Here is a 21,987-nt window from a genome sequence, read left to right on the forward strand (position 1 = left end):
TCATTCTCCTCCCTCTTCCCTCCCCCCATGGCAATTTTCCTGGTCTCATTCTTTGGGATCAGTGAACCTACTTGAGAGGAGCTTCCCAATAAACCTGCCCCTATATACTTTAATTTGGCTTGAACTGTATCATTTCACTGGTGGAGAGTAATTTATCCAAAATAGTATAACTCTTATTTTTCCCCCAAAAGAATCTGAGAACCGAGTCCCAAGAAGAGACTGAATAGCTTTATCTTCATAAATCATAAGGGTCCTAGAAAAGTATGCAGGCTGGTTCAAAGCCTAAAGCCAACTTAAGAATTCCCATGCCTTTTTATTTATTTTTATTTTTTGTAGAATGCCAAAAGAACGTTTGCCTCTGGTCTTTTCTACTTGGGATTATATACCAGAGCTTTAAGATGCTGGGGATTTGAGTGAGCTCATCAGGGAGAGGAGAGGGCAAATTGGAGAACAAGGTCTGGCCAGGAGAGTTCCCTCGACTCCACTACAGGATGGGGAGTGATTCTGAGAGACTGTCCAGAGTCTCCATCCTTTATGACCAGTTCTCTTTATTCTTTTCCACACATACTCATCCAGGGCACTGCCTCTTGCTGCTTAGCCCCCCACTTCAGCCGACCTCATACAGGCCATATTCCAAGGGGAATAAAAGCACCTCTTTGTTTGTTTGTGTAGCCCAGGCTGGCTTTGAACTGGTTGTGTAGCTGAAGCTGGCCTTGAACCCTCTTGCCTTTGCCTCTTTGGTGCTGCAATTATAGGCATAAATCACTACACCTGGCTATAGCTGGCCCTTAGTTGGTCTGTTGGAAAGTCTTTTCCCTCCAAATGCCCTTACACTCAAGCTAAAGCTAATGTTTGCATCTTTTTGATGAATGTTTTTTGGTTTCCCAATGTCAATTGGTTTCTTTGTATCTTTACGTTCAGTGTGTGCCTTCTTCTGAGCTGGCTGGCCACTTCGAAGTCTATTCAACAGCACTTACTACTTACATAGTCTACAATGTATTATGTTGGGTGCCGGCAAAACAATTTAAAATAAATAAATAGTCGTTTCTTCTGTAAGTCAAAATGAAATGAGTTAAAGTGAAAGTAGGACCAACATGTGTTGGGAATTAGTTCTAATGTTTTGTCTTAATGCGGCTCCCCAAAGCTGTGCTTCTAGACGCTTTCCTGCCCCCAGCTGGCTTCGATTGGTAATAAAGAATTGCTGTACAGCCAACGGCTGGGCAGGGAGACGAAGGCGGGACTTTTAGATTCTGCAGGCAAGGAACAGAGAGAGGCTGGAGAGGGGAGAAGAGAACCCCCCCCCTCTCTCTCACCCTCTCGCCTTCTCGCTCTCTCGCTCTCGCTCTTGCTCTCCCTCTCTCTCTCTCTCTCTCTCTCTCTCGAGATCCTGTCTTGAATATGTAAAAATAACTAGGTGTCCACCAGTATAACATCAATTCATAAGGCCATCTTGGACAATGGAATCTCAACTTTAAAGAAAAGAAGAAAAAAAACAATTAAGGACATGGATATTTCTCACATGCATATTGCTAGGTAAAAGCCATTATACTATATGATTTTGAATATATGGCACTCTAGACACTTGTCAACACCTAAAGATTGTTTAGCACAAGCAGTGAATTCTATACTGTTGTCCTGGCCGCTAGTTACTATATGATTAAGCCTTAATCAGGAAAAAAAACTACAGAAAGTACTTTATGCCTTCCTTGTCCCCCAACCCCCCAAAAAACTATGATTAAAAAAATACAGCAAAACAAACCCACAAAAAAGTATTATTTCTCAGATAGCTAAGCATTTAGAAAATCCAGCACAAGGCCATGAGGAGATGCCACAGATGTTAGGCTTCAGCAGGGAGTCAGAGCGGTGGAAACTGGTCTGTCTGCAGATTCTCCACTCTGCTGGAAGAGACAGGAGGAGAGGCTTCTGAAGACTGATGTCCAGGTTTTTAGCCATTATAGAGATCACAGAATGTTTTTCTCTGCTTCCATTGCCTTCAGATCAGAGTAAAACCTTGATACTGTCTAAGGTGGCATATTTGAGGGTTGGGCATTTTTCTTTGCATGGCTTCTAATTTTAAAGTTCCTCATGATCTTCTTGTTGCTGTGAACACATTCGGGACATAACAAATTATCTTCTACTCTTGGTTCCGGGATAATACAGGCTGGTAGCAGGAAGAGAAAATTCATCCTTTGGGGAGTGTCTGGAACTCAGGTCAGACCAAAATGAAATTGCAGCAAACCCAGCCTTTCCTATCTGCAGGGCGCTGCCTACCATGGACGACACACCATCTGGATCCAGTGGCTTGTGGCAGAAAGGCCTCTACAGAAGAGGGGGGAGGACAACGCTTCACAGACATTGGCTGAGCGGCTCTCATAGCAATTCTTCCCCAGGCTGCGAATGCAGACCCCTGAGGGGAAGTTAGAATTTCCAGTACACCACTCTCCTGATTACTACTTTGGCAGCTGCCTGGAGGCCCAGTTCCTCTGAAGACAATCTTGGGTTTATTGGGACCCACCTTCATTCTGGCCTCACGAGCTGTGTTGGGACTATAACATTCTTGTTTAAAATATGAATGTCTCTGAAGTCTCCAATAAACCTCAACTTTCTTGCTATTTGTACTCAAGTTATAATAATGGCGCCACTTCTGAAGTGTTCCAGGTCACATCATTAATAGGAGGCAGGTTGGCCGGAGGACAGCTGCTTGGTATGGTTCTTGTTGGGTGTTTGATTCCCTCATACCTCACCAGAGAATGGACTGGTGGTTTGTTGTCTACAGTTGAAGAAACATTTGATTCTGTAGGATATTCTGTGGTAAATGAGGCCTTGTCAGTAAATGGCTCGTCAGTAAATGGGACCAGCATTAAAACCACAGGTTTTTCTTTTTTTTTCTTTTTGTTTTTTTACGATTTATTTATTTATTATATAAGTACACAGGTAGCTGTCTTCAGACACACCAGAAGAGGGCATCAGATCCTATCACAGATGGTTGTGAGCCACCATGTGGTTGCTGGGATTTGAACTCCGGACCTCTGGAAGAGCAGTCAGTGCTCTTAACTGCTGAGCCATCTCTCCAGCCCCAAACCACAGTTTCTTCATCCTAGTCTTCCTCAGATTGGTTCTTGTTTTAAGTCTCCTGGCTGAAGTATGGCATTTTCAGGCAGGCTTGGGAGAAGACAAAGGCTGAGGGATCTGATTTAAGAGCTGCAGGAAAAAAGTCATCCAGCAGTGTAGGCAGAAAGGGAAAGCAGCCCTGTTTGGGGGGAGAGGAGGCTGCCCAGAAGGTAGAGGGTAGCAAAGAAAATGTAGTTTAAAAGGCATTAAGCCAGGAATACTGGAGGAGAATGTGTGCTAGCCAAGGAGAGGTTTAGAAGTGCCCAGCCATTGAGCTCATTAAGGCACATCAAAATTAGCTGGTATGTGTGCATGTGTGTGTGTGTGTCTTTCATTGGTAAATCCAGAGCTCTTGGGTGGGTACCATGCGAGGACAACCGGTTTAACAGTTCACCGCTACAAACATGGGGAGAAAAATGTGCAAACGTTTAACTGTTTATTCCAGGGAAGGCTCCGTAGGTACCACGTGTGGGATGGACGGGGTGGGGCAAGCATCCTGGTTGAGGCACTGTGTTATGAATGGGCAAGGTGCTAAAAGCGTGGTGTATTCGGGAACCTCCCCAGATACAAGTGCAGACCTTTGGCTACTTTCTCTGCTTCCCTCACTTGGAGGTCCTCTGTCTCCTGCCTTTTCTTGCAGATTCCCGTCTATGCACCGGGGTCCAGCCTTGTATACTCACTTCCCTCCTGTTAGGTCTTTTCTGTCTTAGCTCATGGTACAGCTTAGGATTTAGAAATAATCTGTGGGCAGCGGGGATCTTGTGGTTCCATGCCAAGGTGGCTCCTGAGAAATCACACGTGTAACCAATCTGGTATGAAGGAGGTATATTTGAGGGGGAGGGAGGGAGGTCTGCAGAGAGAGAGAGAGAGAGAGAGAGAGAGAGAGGAGAAGGACTGGCTGGCTGGGAACATGGCAAAAAAGAGAGAACTGGGGTGGCAAGCAGTCTTTTCCTACACCAGGCCACCTGTACCTGGGGGTGGCAGGTGATAGTGGCAGGTGATGATCTAAGCTGTTGCTAGGTCCCTGAGAGGAGCCTAGTGAAGTCACCTGTAAGCTAACAGTTTCGGTGCTGGAATTACCTCTTCAATTAGACAAGGGCAAGATATAATATTCATCTTATATTTTGGGGCCTTGCAGCCTTAGTAACAGTAATTCATGCTAGAATGTTCTATGGACCCATTCACTGGGACACAGAGTTTCTTTTCTCCTCCTCTTCTTTCCCTTTTAAAGGTTTTATTAAACTGTTCCTTGACAGTTTCAAACACTCTGAATGCTGTCTCCTCTATGATGTTTTTATAGAATCTTAGGAAAAAGATAATGTCCCAGGTTTCAGCACCAATGTTAGTCAAAAGATGAAGAGAGTAGGGGAATATGCTCCATGGAGGTGCGGTGAGGCCTGGGGGCAAGGAGATGCCTCTAGGGGACCCATGTTGGCAATCCCTTCTCCCTGAGGGACCAGCCACATGATGACGGTATAATATAGAATAGAGTTTATTCAGGGCATGGGGAGGGGAGTTAAGAGGGTAATAGAGGCAGAAAAAGAAGAGAGTAGAGAAGTAGGGGGTTGCCATGAGCATGTGGAGAGGAGGGGTGGGAGGAGCAAGAGCAGGAGAGAGAGAGAGAGAGAGAGAGAGAGAGAGAGAGAGAGAGAGAGAGAGAGGAGGGGGCAAATAGCCCCCTTATTATAGTGCAACTGGGGCAGAGCATAACTGGCTGTTGCCAGGAAACTGTGGGGTGGGGTTTGCAAAATCCCAACATTCCATATACTGAGAATTCTTACAAGGAAAGCCTTGTAAACAAACCAGTAAGGAGCATTAGGTATTGATTGGAAACGAGGATATGGCTGTTCCTAGGATTGGTTGAGGAGAAGGTTTTTACTCTCTACATAAGGGAGAGAATATCTAGAGGCATCTGGAAGAGTCCAGAGCAGAGAGAGAAAGTAGCAAATTAAACATGGTCAGCAGAATAGACCAGGCCAAGGGTGGGAAGGCGGGGAGGGAGTTGAGCAAGAGAGGAAGAGAAGAAAGAGCTAAGAGGACCAAGAGAGGGAGGAACCAAGAGAGGGCATGAACAAAAAGCCTGGGCTATATAGGAACAGAAGCTTGAGGGAAGGGGAATTCCTGGTTTGCAGAGGGGTAGGAGAGGGGGCTGAGGTGAGGAGGGCAGAGCGTTGCTGCAGGAGCTGAGGGAGCACGTGCTGGTTGATCTGCTAACAGACACCCCAGGTAGCCCTTTGTCCCAGGTTTCTCTGGGACCAGGCAGGTTTCAATAGATTTTAAAAACAGGATGAAGATGACCATGGGCACAGCTGAGTTTTACCTATTGATGGTTAAAAATAGGAGAAAAATGGCACCTGCCAGGGAGTCAGAGCAAGGGTATATAGACATTAGCACGGTTATTCAGAATAAAGGTTAGTTTAGCATTTTCAGAGGACCGTTAGACCTTCCTGGGACACACAGTTTCATTATACCCAAATATTCCTGCTATACAGCCTGGGGCACTGAGGACTCCACTGGTAAGGGCCGTTAACACCAAATACAAACATGCCCTCAAATGATCACATGCTGTCCTGTCCAGCTAGAGGTTTCTTCTTCATGGCTAGCCAGCTGACGTTGACTCTGTGGAGACACCAGAGTGAATGCACTCAACCTTAGCTTGAACCCTACACTTCTCTGAGCTGAAATGCAGGAACCACCAGCACGAATCTGGTTTCACCATCTGCACTGTCAGCCCCCAAGTTCCCTCTTAAGGACATAAACTACTGCATTCTTCAAGATCTCTTGTTTTGACGGCTCGGCTTGGTTCCACCCACTTCCCTCAAAGTGTCAGAGATGTAGGGGGCCAATTCTTTTTGGAGAGTGAGGCTCTTGGGCACAGTGTGTCTTCTTGCTGAGGCTAACTGAAGCGAAACACAGGGAAGGAAAGCTTGGCCAGAGAGGAAATCCTGTGAAGCTTCTCTCGATCTCTAGTATGTATAGAAAGAACATATTTTAGTGCCGCACTAAAAGAATGGATCTATCTTGCTTAGGGTCACAACCCACAGCTTTCCAAGTAGCATGGCCATCTGTATTTGGGCTAAGGGTGGCATTTGTGTTCCACATGATGGCTCTTGAGCTGAGGAATGAATAGGGGTTGCCATGTAGCCTACACATGGCTGGCTATGCCATGCATTCAAGTAAGGGGTAACATATCCACCAAAGATGCTAGTCTTAAGTTACTTATATGGTAGCGACTGATGAAGGCCTTGCATCAGGGTTTCTCACAAGCTGAATTTGCACAGAACATCTAGCTGGTATGCTGTGGTGTGTTACAGGCATTCACAATATTGATAGATTTCTTCCCACCACGGTTGGACAGTGATGTTACATATTGACGTGAGAATCTTCCATTCGTCCTCAGACTTCTATAGACACAAACAACCTTGATGATTTCGTCCTCTGTGCCCAAAATCAAGTTCTATATGTCCTGGGAAGTGATGTGAAAAAGTTTGTTTGGTGCCATATCGGGGAATAGATTTACATAGAAAGGATTTGACGAGTTAGGGAAAGTGTCCAGAAGCCCAGGTGGGTATCAGGAATGCCCAGCGACAAAAATCCTTCTCTGCTTGTGTGTTGGAATGTGGTGATTTACAATGTTCCGGTAAGGGGGTAGCTAGAGAAGGCCTAGGTCTTCAGGACACCTGCCCTCGTAGCGGTTGTTTCCAGAGGGAGAACGCTGCTGGCCCACCTAGACAACAATTTCATTACCCAAAGTCTTGGGCAGTCTTTCATTCTTCACGATGGTTTTCCCCATCTGTGTAAGAGAAGGGAATATGAAGACGTGTTAGCTGAAAGGTGCAGCAGGGAAACACCGGCCCGTGGAGAGTTAGGGAAATGGCAGGAGGTGATGATGCCTTAGATTTCTCCTGTGCTTGTGGACATGAGAGATAGAAAGGCCATTTCTTTAGATGAGTCCTTTACCTCTGCACCAGCAGCCTCATCTGGGAGCCCCAGGGAGAGAAGTAGAAGAGAATAGGGGTGTTTGAGAATTGTTTTGATTGTTAGACTTTAAGCAACATCCAGGCTGCAGTATTTGTTTCTAGTTCAGCCTGAGTTCTTTCTGTTTCCCACCACTTCCATTCTCATGTCAACATAGTGCTGGACCACTGGGGACCAGTCACTATTAGTGCTTCACATAATCTAGTACTTAGGATGCCCTGAACAACTTCCCATTGGCTTGAGGAGATTTGGGCTTTCAGTGAAATATTGGTGGATGGGATAGAGCAGGTGGGTAGAACACATGGGAGAAGAGAGATTAAAAGGCCACACAGGATTTACCTTCTCAGAAAGCTGCACTGAGGAATAAATGGTGGTCATGGACTCTTCCTTACAGGGCAGCATCTAGAAAAGAGATTCTTTCCCCTCAGTGAGTGTGCAGAAGACAAACCCTAAGAATCTCTCTTTCTAATTCCAGTCTCTCCATCATCCATTCCTGATACAACTTAACTGTGTAACCTTATATTCAGGCATCAGCTCTTGTTCCATCCAACTCTGGATTAGGTTAAGGTAACGATAAAGACAAATGGGTGGCAGTTGGGCAGAGCCTTGTAGCAACAGGCCTGTAGGAGCTAAGAGGAGGGGTCTATGTACTTTCGACCGAGAGTTGGGAGTTAGTTTTCTGAGAGTTGTGTGGATTTCTAACGGCATCCCTTCAGTTCCAGTACAGTGTCAGAGTAACTGGAAAAACCCCAGTTAGCTAGAAAAACTCCCTTCAGGCCTTGCAGACGCCAAGGAAGCAGGCTTGTGTAGACACAGAAGATGGTCTTTGGTGGACGTGAATCAGGGGAAAGCAGAGGGTATGGGACAGAGTGGTTAAGAGTTTGAGAAAACAAGCTGCTGCCAGACCAGCTAGTGTAGTTCAGGGCTGTCTTTCCTTCTGTGTCCTCGGAACAACCTTAGCAATGACTTTGCCCTGTTTGTGACCCCATGGCACCCCTCATCTCACAATAAGGACTCTTTCATGGTTTGATTCCTCCAGGGAGTTCTTCATGGACACAAACCACTTCTAACCCACAGCTTGGCCTTCATGTGAAGCTCAGGGCCTGATACCATGGACTGTGTCATAAGGAGACAATATACTTTTTCCCCCCAAGGGGATCATTTCCTTGGCATGGAGTTTCTTTGTTGGTCTATTCAAATTCTTGGCTGTAGCTTCTATACATTGTATACATTCTAAATGGCAAAGAGAGGGCAATTGTTGCCTAAGACTCCTATTCTAATGGTCCTAGTGGTAGGGTGTATTTATGAATAGTATCAGCTTACCTTGGACTGGGGGATTTCATCATAGATTCTGGACTCTGTGTGATAAGCATTTCTTGAAACTACAGAGTACAGTGTATTCTTTGAGACATCATCTGCTACAAATAAATATAGAACCACAGTCTGTGAAAGGTAGATGGGTTTTTAGAGACTGCCTAGTTATATCTTATCTTTCTGTGATAACAAAATAAAGCCTACGGGTTAAATTGCCCCTACCCTATGGAATAAGATGTTTGGCTCCTCAGATGCTCTTTCCATCTCAAGGATTACACGTGTGATTGGGCACATCTTATTCAAATCTCACCTAAAGCACACTGGGAATTCTTTTTTTATCCCTCAGGCCCAGTTTAGCCTAAAGAGAATCTTCCTAGGCCCTGTATGAGATTCAAAGATAGCTCTGCCATTGATGACCTTGCAGAGTTAGTAGACTTTCCATGTCAGGGTCTCAGCTGTTTAATTTGATTGATTCTAACTATACTTTGTGCTTTATTATCTGGGTGCACACCTGACTACAACCAAAAACATTCATGAAACAGTATTTTCAACAGTATCAAGCTCCTCCTTGGTGCCAGCCTCCATAGGAGGCCCCAGAAAAACAAAGAAAGAATATATAGAGCTTTACTTTAATTTTTTTGAGCTAATGAGGTATTAATCTTAACACATTCTTTTTCTTTAGTGTTAACACAATGTTTTAGAGTCAGGTTGAAAAGTGATAGCCAGAATTTTGTGCCTTCTTATTAAAGGACACAAAAACATCTACAAATAAAGGATCTAATTCAAGATTATCATAGACTTCAGTGTTTCAGAACTAGTCTTGTCTAAGTCTCTGCTCCAGACTTGGTGAGGGACCCAAAGTGCTCTTAACTTTTATTTGTGGTTGTAAAGACTAGTGTGATGCCATCTCTCTGTCTCTGTCTGTCTGTCTGTCTGTCTGTCTGCCTATCTCTCTGTCTTTGTCTGTCTCTCTCTGTATGTCTCTGTCTGTCTCTCTCTCTCTTTCTCTCTCTCTCTCTCTGTGTATGTGTGTGTGTGTGTGTGTGTGTGTGTGTGTGTGTGTGTTTCTCCATCATACTTGTTTGCTTGTGAGAGGAAGACAGATGTTTCCTTGAATGAACTTGGAGATCACGCCTGAGGGACTATGGTATTTTTCCGTTTATGAGTCCACTTGAGTTATGATGTATGTCACAAACCATTTCCCATAAAATGCCACTTCAATACCATACTCAGGCCTGCTAATTATACAGTGGAGCTAACAGTTATCTAGTACCGTGTGCCAAGCTGGCTATTAATGTGTGTAATCTACTTACTACATGTAGTAAGCCTTAGTTTTATGGATATCTTATAGCTGAGAAAAATGGAATCTTGCAGTGCTAAAATAACTGGCCAAATAACAGTCAAGATGGAACTTCATCTCTAAATGTATTGTACCACAGCAAAAAGTAACGAATACACCCAGGGTGTGGTTTTGTAGGATGTGAGGAGAGTAGAAAGAGAACAGGCTCCTCTATAGTTTGTAAGAATGAAGGGCTGCCTCAATTTCAAAGTGTAGTGCAGTTGGCAGCAGCAGCTTGTCCAGAGTAAATCTGCAAATATAGTGAGGTTGTCTTTCCCCTCCTCTCTCATTCCTGTTCCTCACTGCTGCTGCTCTCTAGAGCAGGCAAGAGCACAGTGAGTGGCCGACGGTGGTTTTGCCTATGATTGTCTGGCTCCTGGCAATACTTGCTGATCCAAGAGAATCATAGGTCACCTAGTTTTATCCTGGATGGTGAGTCCCTTTCTTCCCATTATAACCAATCCACAGTAAGCTTGAGATTGTAAAATCTACTTTCAATGTTGGTTTGGCTTTACCAGCTGGATAGGTTTGACCCTTGAGTAAAATTGGATTTAACCTCCATGCATCTGGAGAGTCTCTGTGCTCTTATACTTTTGCTTGTAAGCTTAGCCATTATAAGGCTGAACCACCATCTCTCCAGTCTCCAAGTCTCCATTCTTAAGCAACACTTTTTCTGACAAGCATATCTTCGTTGAGCCAGTGCAGTGTGATCAGGTCTTGCCTTTGACCCAAGCGTTCTGGTGCATTCTGGGTAAAACCTTCACCTCTCATAGGACCTATGTGATGGGTCTTATGTCCATTCTTACCTCTGACGTAGCCCTGGGATGTATTCTGAAGAAGTGATACAAATTTGAATCCCACATTATCAAAAGAAAAATATCCCCTAGTTCTTCTTTGTGGTAAAACTTGACCCCTCTATCTATTCCCAGATCAAAAACATTAATCACCTCATGGCACATTGAACTATAAAACTGGGTCTCAACACTAGGTCTCTTTTGTCGTAATTTAGGTAAAGACATTGGTTGGTTTATATTTAAGCCTTTATGGGTTCATCACAGTGCCTCAAGCTACAACAGGGATGTTCTATGTGCTTTTCTAGTTTATCTCAAACTAGCCCATCTCCTCTAATCTCAACCATTTACCATTCTAGAGGTGGTGGGACCTAAGAATGAAGCCTAAAAATGAGGCAGACCAAAGACCTAAAAAAAGATCCAGTGTCATGTGATTGCCAACTTTATTCAGAGCATCAGTTTATGCTCTGAGAATTAAGTAGAGTCACTTAAGTTAAGTATACAGGGACAAAGACAAGCCATATGTGTGTGGCAAAACTTGTTTTTTCATAGAGACATATAAACCAATAACAATATCCAGTTGTAATGAATAAGCTGAAGTAAACTCTGACCATCTGATAGGTCTGGGAGGAGCACAAAAGCACATTCCAAAGGCGATTCCATGTTTTGAAGAAACTGAGGTCACAAGACGATTGTCTTGTTTTCTTGGAATTTTCTCACAAGCACTGAGAATTCTCACACAACTCCATTCTTGGACTGTGTTCCAACACTCGACCTTAAATGACATCTTTGATCACCCTTCTAAAGCTGCACTTAAGCCGTTGCTCACCAGCCAGCCCATCTAGCAACTCTGATCCTTCCTCTGCTTTAAGTTTTAATCCTCCTTTTCTTCCTCCCTACATGTGGAGCTTTCTCCAACCACAGCCTTTCCTTACCCAGGTCTGCTTTCTCACTCATGCAGTCTTAAGAACTTCATATAGGAAACTCAAGGATCAACAAAAAGCCATCCGTTCTCCTTTAGAGAACATCCTTCCCCTTCACAAAGTGGCTGGGAGGGAGACTTTGTCCCATTTGGATACACATGTACATCAAGCCTTTCTAGATATTATTCATAATTATTAAAAACTAAGAGCAGATATCCTAGACTTTATGTGATTCCTCACCTTATGAGACACAGTTCTCCGGTTCCTTAATAACCAGGATTGATAGATCGATAAATAGATAATAGATAGACGGATACATATATAAGTAGATAGTAGATAGATAGATAAATAGATACATACATATATACATACATAAGTACATACTTAGATTAGATAAACAGAATGAGCTAACCTCTTAGGGATAATTCCTTTGGAAGAGCACATGGGGCTGAATTTCTCAGCTAATACCTCTCCTGGAACAGCTCACCAACATAACTTTCATTCTTTCTGGCCCTTGTTCATTTAGTCTCCTGGTATAATTGATATCCTTCAGATTAGAAACCATTAAACTCCATAAGGTATTGTCTCAGGAGTATCAACCATTACCCTCAAGGTTGGCACCTGACTCCACCATGAGAACTTCTCAGGCAATGAGTGATGAATTTGTCCTTTAACTTTTTACCATTTCCTTCTTTAAAATACTACATTAGCACCCCTTTTGTCTTATGAAATATGGTTCTACAACCATATGACTGATCAGAAATCCCAACCAGTGCCCCTTATTCTGCATCAGCTCTGAACATGCTCTGAGGGGGGGGGGGAGAGAGAGAGAGAGAGAGAGAGAGAGAGAGAGAGAGAGAGAGAGAGAGAGAGAGAGAGAGATGAAGAGACAGCTCAGCTGTTCAAGATCCTCCTGATCTCCCAGAGGACATGAGTTTGGTCCTTAGTACCCACATTGAGTGGCTCACAACTGCCTGAAACTCTATCTCCAGAAGATCTGATGTCATTTTCTGGTCATTTCAGGCATGTAGGTGTGCATATGTGCATATTTTTAAATTAAAAATGAAATAAATATTTAAAAATAAAAATGTAGCAACAAAAATGTTCTTCCTTCAAATACAGAAATGCTTACCCTTAAACGATTAGATCCTCACCACTTGGGGCTTGACCCAGTGGCTTATGACATATTATTATTAATTCAAATACCTAGTACCAAGAAAGATGGCTTACACTGTTGAATTTACTGTTTAACAAGATAGTAAAATGCACAGATATGGACCACACACAAATGTCATGAAAGAGAAGAATAAATAATTTCCTTTAATGGTTAGAAAAGGACTCCATTTTTTCATGGGATGTTCTCTCTCTGAGGCTACCTGCTGCATCTCTCTTTGTCTTGTAGCATCTTTTCTTTCTTAAGTTTTTTCACTTGTTCTAAACTGGTAAATACTTTTACTCCAGCTCCTTTGGCTTGCCACCAAAGTTTCCCAAATGATACTCTCTCCCCACTCTGGGGAAATAAATAACTTCCCTTATTTATTTATATGAGACACAGTCTCACATCTTACCTTCCAAGGCAATCCCATCTCTTTTTCTCTTGAACAAATAAAACAGAAGTGCCAACACCGGAATGAGAAGAAACAGAGAGATCAGGGCCAGTCTCCTTGACCACACGGCATGGTGAGAATAGAAGCTTGGGGTGTCTGGGAAGAGAAACTGTAGTGAATATTGGTTATCGGTAGACAGGTCCACCATTCTGTTCAGGTTTGTCCATACTCAAGGCCACTATCAAAATGGGATGCCCTTTGGAGAGTGCCAAAGCTCTTCAACTTAATATCTCAATCAAAGAGCCAAACAGGGGCTCCTCAAAAATACCTGGGGATGCTTAACCCTTCATAGAAGAAGGCTTTTGTTTTTCCTGCAGGAGCCTGCCCGGGTAAAGATACACCCAGGGCTAGTCTCATCATAAAGGACGCATGTATATGGGAAGATTAGCCAAAGGCTAAGCCTTGGAGCTTCTCAGAAAGATTTCTGAGACTTTCCAGAAGGGAGAGGAGGAGCCGGCTACCTGTACATGGTTGCTGAACAGTGACAGAGTCAGAATTGTTGCTGACAGGGTTCTTGGCTGTACATGTGTAAGTCAGTTTTTGGTCCATGGGGGAGTGCAAGATTTGAAGGACATTGCTTTCCTCCCCAGAGGGACTCCAACTGTAGATCACATTGTTGTCTTCTTTTCCCACAGAGCATGTCAGTGTGACATTACAGGTATTGTTTAAAGATGGCATTAAACTTTGTGTAATTCTTGGTTTTTCAAGCCGACCTATGAGGGGAAAACATATGAGCTGATAGTGAGCTGAACCCAGGATATAAAAGCTCATGAGAATCAATTGTTAGCTTTTCAGAAATTAGTATAATAGATGTTAAACACACCATTAAATAAATCATGAAATTAAATAAGTTATATTAAAATTATTCTTGGTATTTTATTATGGTCCATGGTGCTGGGGGTGAGTTATATATATTACGTTCATGCTTGGTAATGACGTGTGAGTACACACTTTCAACCCTAAGGATCTTAAAATTAGCCATAGCAGAAGGTTGGGTTTTTTTTTTTTTTTTTTTTTTCATTTGTTTTGCTTTGCTTATGGTCTATGCACTCTCTACACTTTCCCTTCCCTGGCCATTCACTCAGCCTGCTCTGCTGTTTCTGTCCAGGGTGGACCACCCTGGCTTGTTTCTTTACACAATCACCCTGCACAAACACAAGGCCTGATAGCCTTTCCTTCAGGTTTATTTATCAAACTCTCAATCCACAAACCCTCTATACCATAAGATTACGCCAAATGGACAAAGATACAGACTGCCCTTCCATATGAGATAAAAGACCTATAAAATCCTTAAAATGTCCAAAACTACCTAATGCCAATTAAGTCCACCTGGATCCAGCTCATCCTTTCCAAGCTCCATCTTGATCCTCCTCTGTCTACTTCTTTATCCTTCTCCTCTGACCCTCTCTCTCTATCTTCCCTTCCCCTGTCCAATCACTGGCTCTCACCATTATTTTACTAATTAAAATGGGAAGAGGCTTCTAAAGTCACTTGAGTATGTGACTAGGCAGCCCTTCTTGGGGAAGTGCAATTAGCATGAAAATACAAACAGCTCCAGGACAATCTACAACATTTCCCTTTTTGTCCAGTTAAAAGGCTCTTTTCCCTCAACTATAAAATGAGTACAACTGTTACCGTTCTACAATTTATGAAGTATAAGACAGATTAAACACCCAGTCTATCAATTTTGTCTATTAAATAAAAGACATATCTTAGACTACAATTCTACACCTGACTTATATCTTGGTTTTATATTGTATGTCATCTGAAAGCCACCCTTTTAGATATATATTATCTTTCTTAATGCCATTAATTATCTTTTGGCTTGGCAAAGATTATCAGTCAACTATTCTGCATAAAGTATCCCTTTCTGGACAGTATTGTCTGTAGATGAATGAGGCAATTCTTGCCTACTGGCTGTCTCACCACAACTGGACCAACTCTATTGAAGCTCAATTTCTTCTTAGAATCTAAGAAGGTGTGCTGTCATAAGCAGACAGGTCACTAGTCAAATGATCTTAAATAAAAAATATGTCCATAAATATCATATTCTGTGGACTTCTGAAACCTCTGAAGATTATCTATCTACACAAAAAGTCTCCGAACTATTAAGCCTTGACTACTCTTGGCCATCTTTAATTAAAATTATCTTTAGAAACACCCTTTTAATGACTCAGAACCATGAGTTTGTTATCTAGCCCTTAACTAGTATTGTCTAATCAACTAAAAACAGGGCTGAAGAGATGGTTCAGCAGTTAAGAGCACCAACTGCTCTTCCAGAGGTCCTGAGTTCAAATCCTAGCAACCACATGGTGGCTCACAACCATCTGTAATGAGATCTGATGCCCTCTTCTGGTGTGTCTGAAGATAGCTACCATGTGTTCATATGCATAAATAAATAAATAAATAAATAAATAAATAAATCTTTTAAAAATCAACTAAAAACAGTGTATAAACCTTAAATCTGTATCAAATCAATTTTATAGCACCATAAAGATTCTAAGTTTGACCTTTTATCAATTAGAAAGATTCCTACCAGTGAAGATATGACTTTAGCTTAGTTACCAAAAGAAGATTATAGTTGTACAACCAAATCTGGCTAATTCTTGCCTGTAAGATTATGACCATTTCCAAATTCTTTATAAAAACAACTTTACAATAACCATTGTCACCACCCAAAGTCCAGGGAATTGGGCAACGACTCTTCCTAGCTTCTTCAAGCTGAATATATGAGCATTGAGAGTTTAGAAAAGGGAGAGGAGAAAGAGGAAGCTGTCCAGGCCTCAAGAAAGAAAGCCACACTGATGATTGCTGCAGTCTCTAATGTCTGTAATCAGACCAGTTCAGCATTCTGATGACAAGCTTCACCATAGCTGTACATTCTGTAATATATATAAAACTCAACAGAAAACATTTTAGTATCAAGAAATATTTTGTTTGATCTTTTTGAATTTAGTTTTTAGGTGTTCTACTTCTATCAAATCTAATCCATATAACTCTGGAAGGCACACCCAGCCAAATCACACTTTTTAAAGACACAAAGACAAAAACCTTTTCCCCAAAATAGCGTGTCCCTTAATTGGCAACTAGAATATCTTCTATCTTGTATTCTTTCCTAGAGAAATTATATAAACACAAAACTCAACATCATATCTATTTTGAAACAATATAAACAATCAAGATAATTATAAACCCTCACTAGCCAGCATCTGACAGGCCACGTGGCCTGTGGGGATAATTTACAAAACAAACAAATTGACTATCACTTACAAATCAATAAGTAAGCAATTTGTAAAACCAGAACCTTAGTTCTGGAGTGTCAGATTTTCATTTATTAATACCTAACCCAATATACGTCTGTATTCACTCTTCTGGTGAATAAACTCTTATCCTAGTTCTGAACTGCAGGTGAAAATCCCCACGTGATTCAGGTAAACTCTGTAATCTGTTTTTCCAACTAAAAACAAAACAAAACAAACTTGACTTGATCATTAATTCTGTATACCATCCTTAAAATAAACAAATATCTCTTCATATATTGTCCTGCAGCCGTTTGTATTTTGATGTTAATTGCACTTCCCCAAGAAGGGCTGCCTAGTCACATACTCAGGTGACTTCATCAGAACCTTCTTCCCATTTTAGTTAGTAAAATAAAGGCAAGAGCTGGTGATTGGGCAGGGGAAGGGAAGGCGGAGAGAGAGGGTCAGAGGAGAGGGATAGAGAAGTGGACAGAGGAGGATCAAGATGGAGCTTGGAAAGGATGAGCTGGATCCAGGTGGACTTAATTGACCTTAGGTAGCTATGAACATTCTAAGGATTATATTGGTCTTTTATCTCATATGGAAGGGCAGTTTCTATCTTTGTTCATTTGGTGCAATCTTATGGTATAGAGGTTTGTGGATTGAAAGTTTGATATATAAACCTGTATGAAAAATTATCAGGCCTTAGAGTCATGTTTGTGCTAGGCGAAGCGGTAATTCCACCTGGAACAGAGGCAGTTGTGCAGGTGAAATAAAACCTTGGGGGGCGGGGGGGGGCTTGGATCAAGAGACAGAGTCTCCACACTAGAAGCAGTGCCTGCAGAGTGAGACTTCAGGACCCATATAGAGATAAGCTATTCCTTTTTAAATATTTACTGCAACAGTGGTTTTCCTACATTTATTTATTTTTCGGTCACCCACATTAAGTAATCAAGAACTTTTTTCTTTACTGAAATTACAATATAAAATTGCATCGTTTCTCCCTTTCCTCCATCCAAGCCCTTCCACACATGCTTTCTTTTTCAAACTTATGGCCTCCTTCTTTCGTTAGTTGTTGTTACACATACATATTATTCTCATACTTATACATACATCCATTTTTTCATTTTATTTCCTTTTGTTGAAAATAGATTATTTTCTCATACAATATATTCTGAGACAAAAAGGGAGTGGATCTGGAGGGGAGGGGAGGAGCGGAAAAGAGAGGGGAACCTCATCCTGGCAGAAGTTCTTACACTGCGAGCATTTGGAGATGTTGTAATTTGGGGCTTGCTTTATTCTTTTGGTGATTGATGCTCTACACTTGAGAAAGCAAAGGTGGGAAGTTTTCTAAAACAGATGAAGTTTAAAAGTGTATCATGTTTGTAGCCGTTACAATGTGAATATAAAGCAAAATCTTGTACTGATCCAGTATCTGTAAAAAAATAACTTTGTCTCAGTAAGGAAGTTGTTTCGTGTAGGCATGAGGATGAACACCAATAATTCATGCATTTTGGAGAGTGATGCAGAAGGATAATGAATTTAAGATCAGCCTGGGACACCTAGTAAAACCACTCAAAAACCAAAAGACTTAGTCTGTTTCGGTAATATTAAAAAGATGTTAACCTTTTTATCCCGTGCTAGTTCTGGCTCCCATATAACCATATGTCCCTGCGGGTATCTGTACCTTCTATGATTTTGCTGAAAATATTTTCTGGGCCTTTGAGCAGAAATTTTTTCTTCCTGTATTCCTATTATTCTTAGCTTTTGTCTTTGTTTAGTGTCCCAAATTTTCTGTATTTTTATTTGGTCAGGATCTTTTTATGGCTTAGCATTTTCTTTGACTGTCATGTCCATTTTCTCTATTGTATCTTCTATGCCTAATATTCTCTCTTCCATCTCTCATATTTCATTGATAAAGTTTGCCTCTGTAGTTTCTGTTCAAATTCTTAAAATTTTCATTTCCAGAATCCCGTTTTAGTTTTCTTTATTGATTCTATTTCCATTTTCAAGTCTTATACAGTTTTATTCATTTCTTTACACTGTTTGGATGTCACAGATTTATTAATTTTCTCTTTGAGAACCCCTATCTTCTCTTCCAACCTTCTTTCCCCCAATTCATTCCACTAAACCAGTCTCCAATGCCAGTGTTCCCTGTGAATATACCACCTGAGCAGGGAAACATGTAAACTAATAGAAGGCTTTCTCTCCTCCAAATTTAAGCTCCAGTTTCATCCCTAGCTCTGCAAAAGAACACCTGCTGCAGACTTCCTTCTAATGTCCCCACTCCTGCCCAAATCTATTGTGAGTCCACAGATCTTCCATTTCTACCCAACTTCTTCCCACTGGTTAGTTTATCCCAGCCCCCAACTTCATCAGGCACTCCCTGCTAAGCCAAACCATTCCTGCCAGGAAGGCAGATCAGAGTCTGTATATCTTCCTGTTTCCTTCTGTTCCTCTAGATCCAAGTCCCCAATGTCTAGAGCAGACTCTCTGGGGTGACCTTTGCTTACTGTCTCCCTGATTCCAAGGGGATTAAATAAACAGATCCCGGTTAAACATTCTTCTTTCTCCTGTGAACCCCCTCATACCCCTAGCCTATTGCAGGTCCTAAGTGTTAGCTGCCAATACACAGAAACATCTAGAACCCCCAGAGGCTACAACTGTCAGATCCAAAGAAAATGTCCTACTAGACAACATAGAAACATTATACTTTCTGAAAATCCAGAGAGGAAATAAACCACCCACCCAACAAAGACAAATCCCAAAACTATCACCTAGATTTATAATCATCCCAGTTCCAGATGCCTAGATGTCAGCATAAAAACAGTCAAAAACAGCCTGGGCAGTATGTCTCCACTGTAGCCCAGCTATCCTACAATAGCAGCCCTGGATAGTCCAACATAGCTGAAACACAGGAAAAAGATCATTATTTACCTATTGTAAGAGAGACACGTGTGCATGCATGCATGTGTGCGTGTGTGTGCGTGTATATACACATGCCTTGGGCTGGATATTGTTGCAGCCATAATGGTGAAAACTACAATCTCATTTCATTTTCTCAGTAGGGACAGAGATGTCATCTGCATAAAACTGTTAGGTAGAAAAAGCTGGAGTCATGGCTAACAGGTCTCCACATTCCTGAAATGAGACAAGAAATTTTTTTTTGGGATAGTACCTTACTTATCTACCTTGCTTGTGGTACCCAGTGCCACATATACATTCTATAAGAATATATGTTATTCCATTCATAAATAAGTGCTGGAGCATTCTAAGAAAGTTCTATAGATTACACTAACATCAATTTTCTGCTTTTGACTTTGAACATGGTGCTGCATTTCTGAAAGTATTAACATTTACAGGAATAGGAGTTCCTCAGACATTGTTCATCCTATGTCTTGGGATTTTTTTTCTTTCATTCTAGGTAATTTTTGGGGGGGGGGAGTAGGGGTGGGGTGGTTGGTTTGAGATAGGATTTCTTTGTGTCGTCCTGGCTGTTCTAGAAGCTCTGAAGTCCAGGCTGGCCTTGAACTCAGAGATCTTTCTGTCTTTGCCTCCCAAGTGCTGGGATCAAAGGTGTGTGCCAGGATCTGCTTAATTTATCTCTTTGGAATTAGGAAAGACAATGAAGAAAGGTCACCCCCAAAGGTCTGTATACACTGGGGATGAGACTCAGAGTTTGGATCTAGTATAACAGAGGAGAGAAGTGAAAGGCACACGTCACATCCTTTCATAGTTCTTTGCGGTTTTTCTATGCATTTTGTAATTTTAAAACCAGAAGCTTTTTAAAGACCACTTTGCATATGGTATCTTACTAGATTGACAAGATAATGCTTGAAAATCGATTAGTATGATTGTTGACATTTTATAGGAAAAGAACACAAAGATCAAAGGACAAATTCCGCTTCGAAACTAAAGTCTGTCAGGGCCAGAACTAAAGTTAGACCTTTATAAGTACTTATATGCTTATGTAATTATAAAGATAATAAGAGTTAGGAAAACTGTTTTCAGAAATATGGATGTGGCTTAGATCACAAATCTTCAAAGCAAAAGGGAACCCGAACCCCCTGTGCTCCCATAACTTACGGTAGATGTGAAGGTGGTATATCTTGGTGATGGTTTTCTCATCTTCATTGATGTTTGCTTTGTAAGTTCCTGCATCTTGTATCCTCAGATCTTTAATGATCAGGCTATAGTTCTCACTTATGTCTATTCGTCTTTTATAAATAGCATTAGTTATGATAAGTTTAGGTCCTGGTTCTACATGAGCAACAGGTGATTCAGAAGCCCAGGCAACATTACTAATGTTTTGTGATTTTGAAATATTTAAAGGGAAAGTAACTGACTCCCCAAGAATCCCATTCACCACCATGGAGTCTGCATCTCTTCCTGCTGCTTCAGACCCTGGAGGTAAAAATAGAAAACAGTAACCATCAAACTGTTGAACGTTTTATGTTCCTTCTTTTGAGTATCACTGAGGAACTTCCTCAGACAGTGCTCATCCTGTGTCTTGGGGTTTTTTTCTTTCATTCTAGGTATTTCAGGGGGGAAGTAGGGGTGGAGAGTTGGTTTGAGACAAGATTTCTTTGTGTAGTCCTGGCTGTACTGGAACTTGCTCTGAAGACCAGGTTAGCCTTGAACTCACACAGACTTTTCTGTCTTTGCCTCCCAAGTGCTAGGATCAAAGGTGTGCACCACCACCACCTGGCTTACTCTAGGTATGTTTAATATGCTATGACAACCAAAATGTAGTTGAAAACCCGCCATGTTCTCTGAAACAAAACTGTGAATTTTGTAGGTTGCTTCAAGAGAGTCTATATAACACAGAGTGAATTCTAGTACTTAACTTACTCAATAAATGCTTAAATACCTACTGTGTGCCAAATACTCTAAGTAGGCTGTAAAGATAGAAGTGATCAGGAAAAATCCCCAAACTCATCAATTTGGGGATGATTTTGTTGCGGTAAATATTAAAAAGTGTTTCTGTTGCTACTGGTCCCTCAGTCTCATTGTCACCCACACATCTTCTTTCCCAGGGCTGCATGCCATTTTGTGCAGGCAAGAGAGCTGGATCCGCATGCTCCAGCTGTCTCTCAGCCATTGCTTTCACACAGTTCCACAGCCTGGTAAAAATCACAACTCAACAATTAATAACTTATCAAACAGGCTTATATGTTAACTTCTCAATCCACAATACCTCCAAACAATAAATTCACCGCCAATTAATAAAGATATAAACGACCCACCTAGACAAGAAAAAATCAACCTAGTTCACCTTGATCTGAACCATCCTTCTCTGCCGACTCCATCTTGAATTTCCCACTTCTCCATCTCTCTTGCCTTACCAAAACTTTGTCCCTGCCCCACTCTCTACCATACAATCATGTATCACTTTGACCTAACTAGTGCCATTTCTCACCTGCATACACACATCAACCTACATAATTTCACTGGGGCCTGGAAGACTTTCTTACTTATTCTACCAAGGATAAAAGCAAAGATGCAATATATTTCTTTGAAGACCACAGAAAAACAAAAATAAAACCAAAAAAAGGTAGTGTTCCAATACTTCATTGGCCCACATATCCAAAAACTTAACCCAAGCTCTTCCACTCCTGGCCAGAAGGACAAGAAAAGGGACACACTTGATATCTTGGATCTAATAAAGGTTAATGGTCTTTATTC

General features: G+C 41.6%; 1 protein-coding gene and 1 pseudogene across 3 annotated transcripts in view; both read right to left on the bottom strand.

The window, feature by feature from the left end:
* Positions 1-1,892: 1,892 nt before the first annotated feature.
* LOC308433729 (developmental pluripotency-associated protein 2-like) lies at positions 1,893-5,862 on the bottom strand (annotated as a pseudogene). The gene has a single exon. The product of its transcript is annotated as a developmental pluripotency-associated protein 2-like (transcript).
* A 932-nt stretch (positions 5,863-6,794) lies between these two features.
* The window catches only part of CD84 (CD84 molecule), a 29,713-nt gene continuing 14,520 nt past the window's right edge, over positions 6,795-21,987 (bottom strand). The window contains exons 2-7 of one of the 2 annotated variants that reach the window (XM_080915979.1): positions 20,389-20,706; positions 13,525-13,776; positions 13,025-13,159; positions 8,413-8,504; positions 7,429-7,491; positions 6,795-6,904 (exon numbers count right to left, since the gene is read on the bottom strand). In XM_080915979.1, coding sequence (XP_080772105.1) covers positions 6,839-6,904; positions 7,429-7,491; positions 8,413-8,504; positions 13,025-13,159; positions 13,525-13,776; positions 20,389-20,706 — 926 coding nt within the window. In that variant the 3' untranslated portion in view covers positions 6,795-6,838. Of the gene's footprint in view, positions 6,905-7,428; positions 7,492-8,412; positions 8,508-13,024; positions 13,160-13,524; positions 13,777-20,388; positions 20,707-21,987 lie in introns of both variants that reach the window. The other variant, XM_080915978.1, reaches the window with a different exon arrangement.

Source organism: Micromys minutus, assembly GCF_963924665.1.
Source record: "Micromys minutus genome assembly, chromosome: 1".
NCBI classification, from domain to species: Eukaryota; Metazoa; Chordata; class Mammalia; order Rodentia; family Muridae; genus Micromys; species Micromys minutus.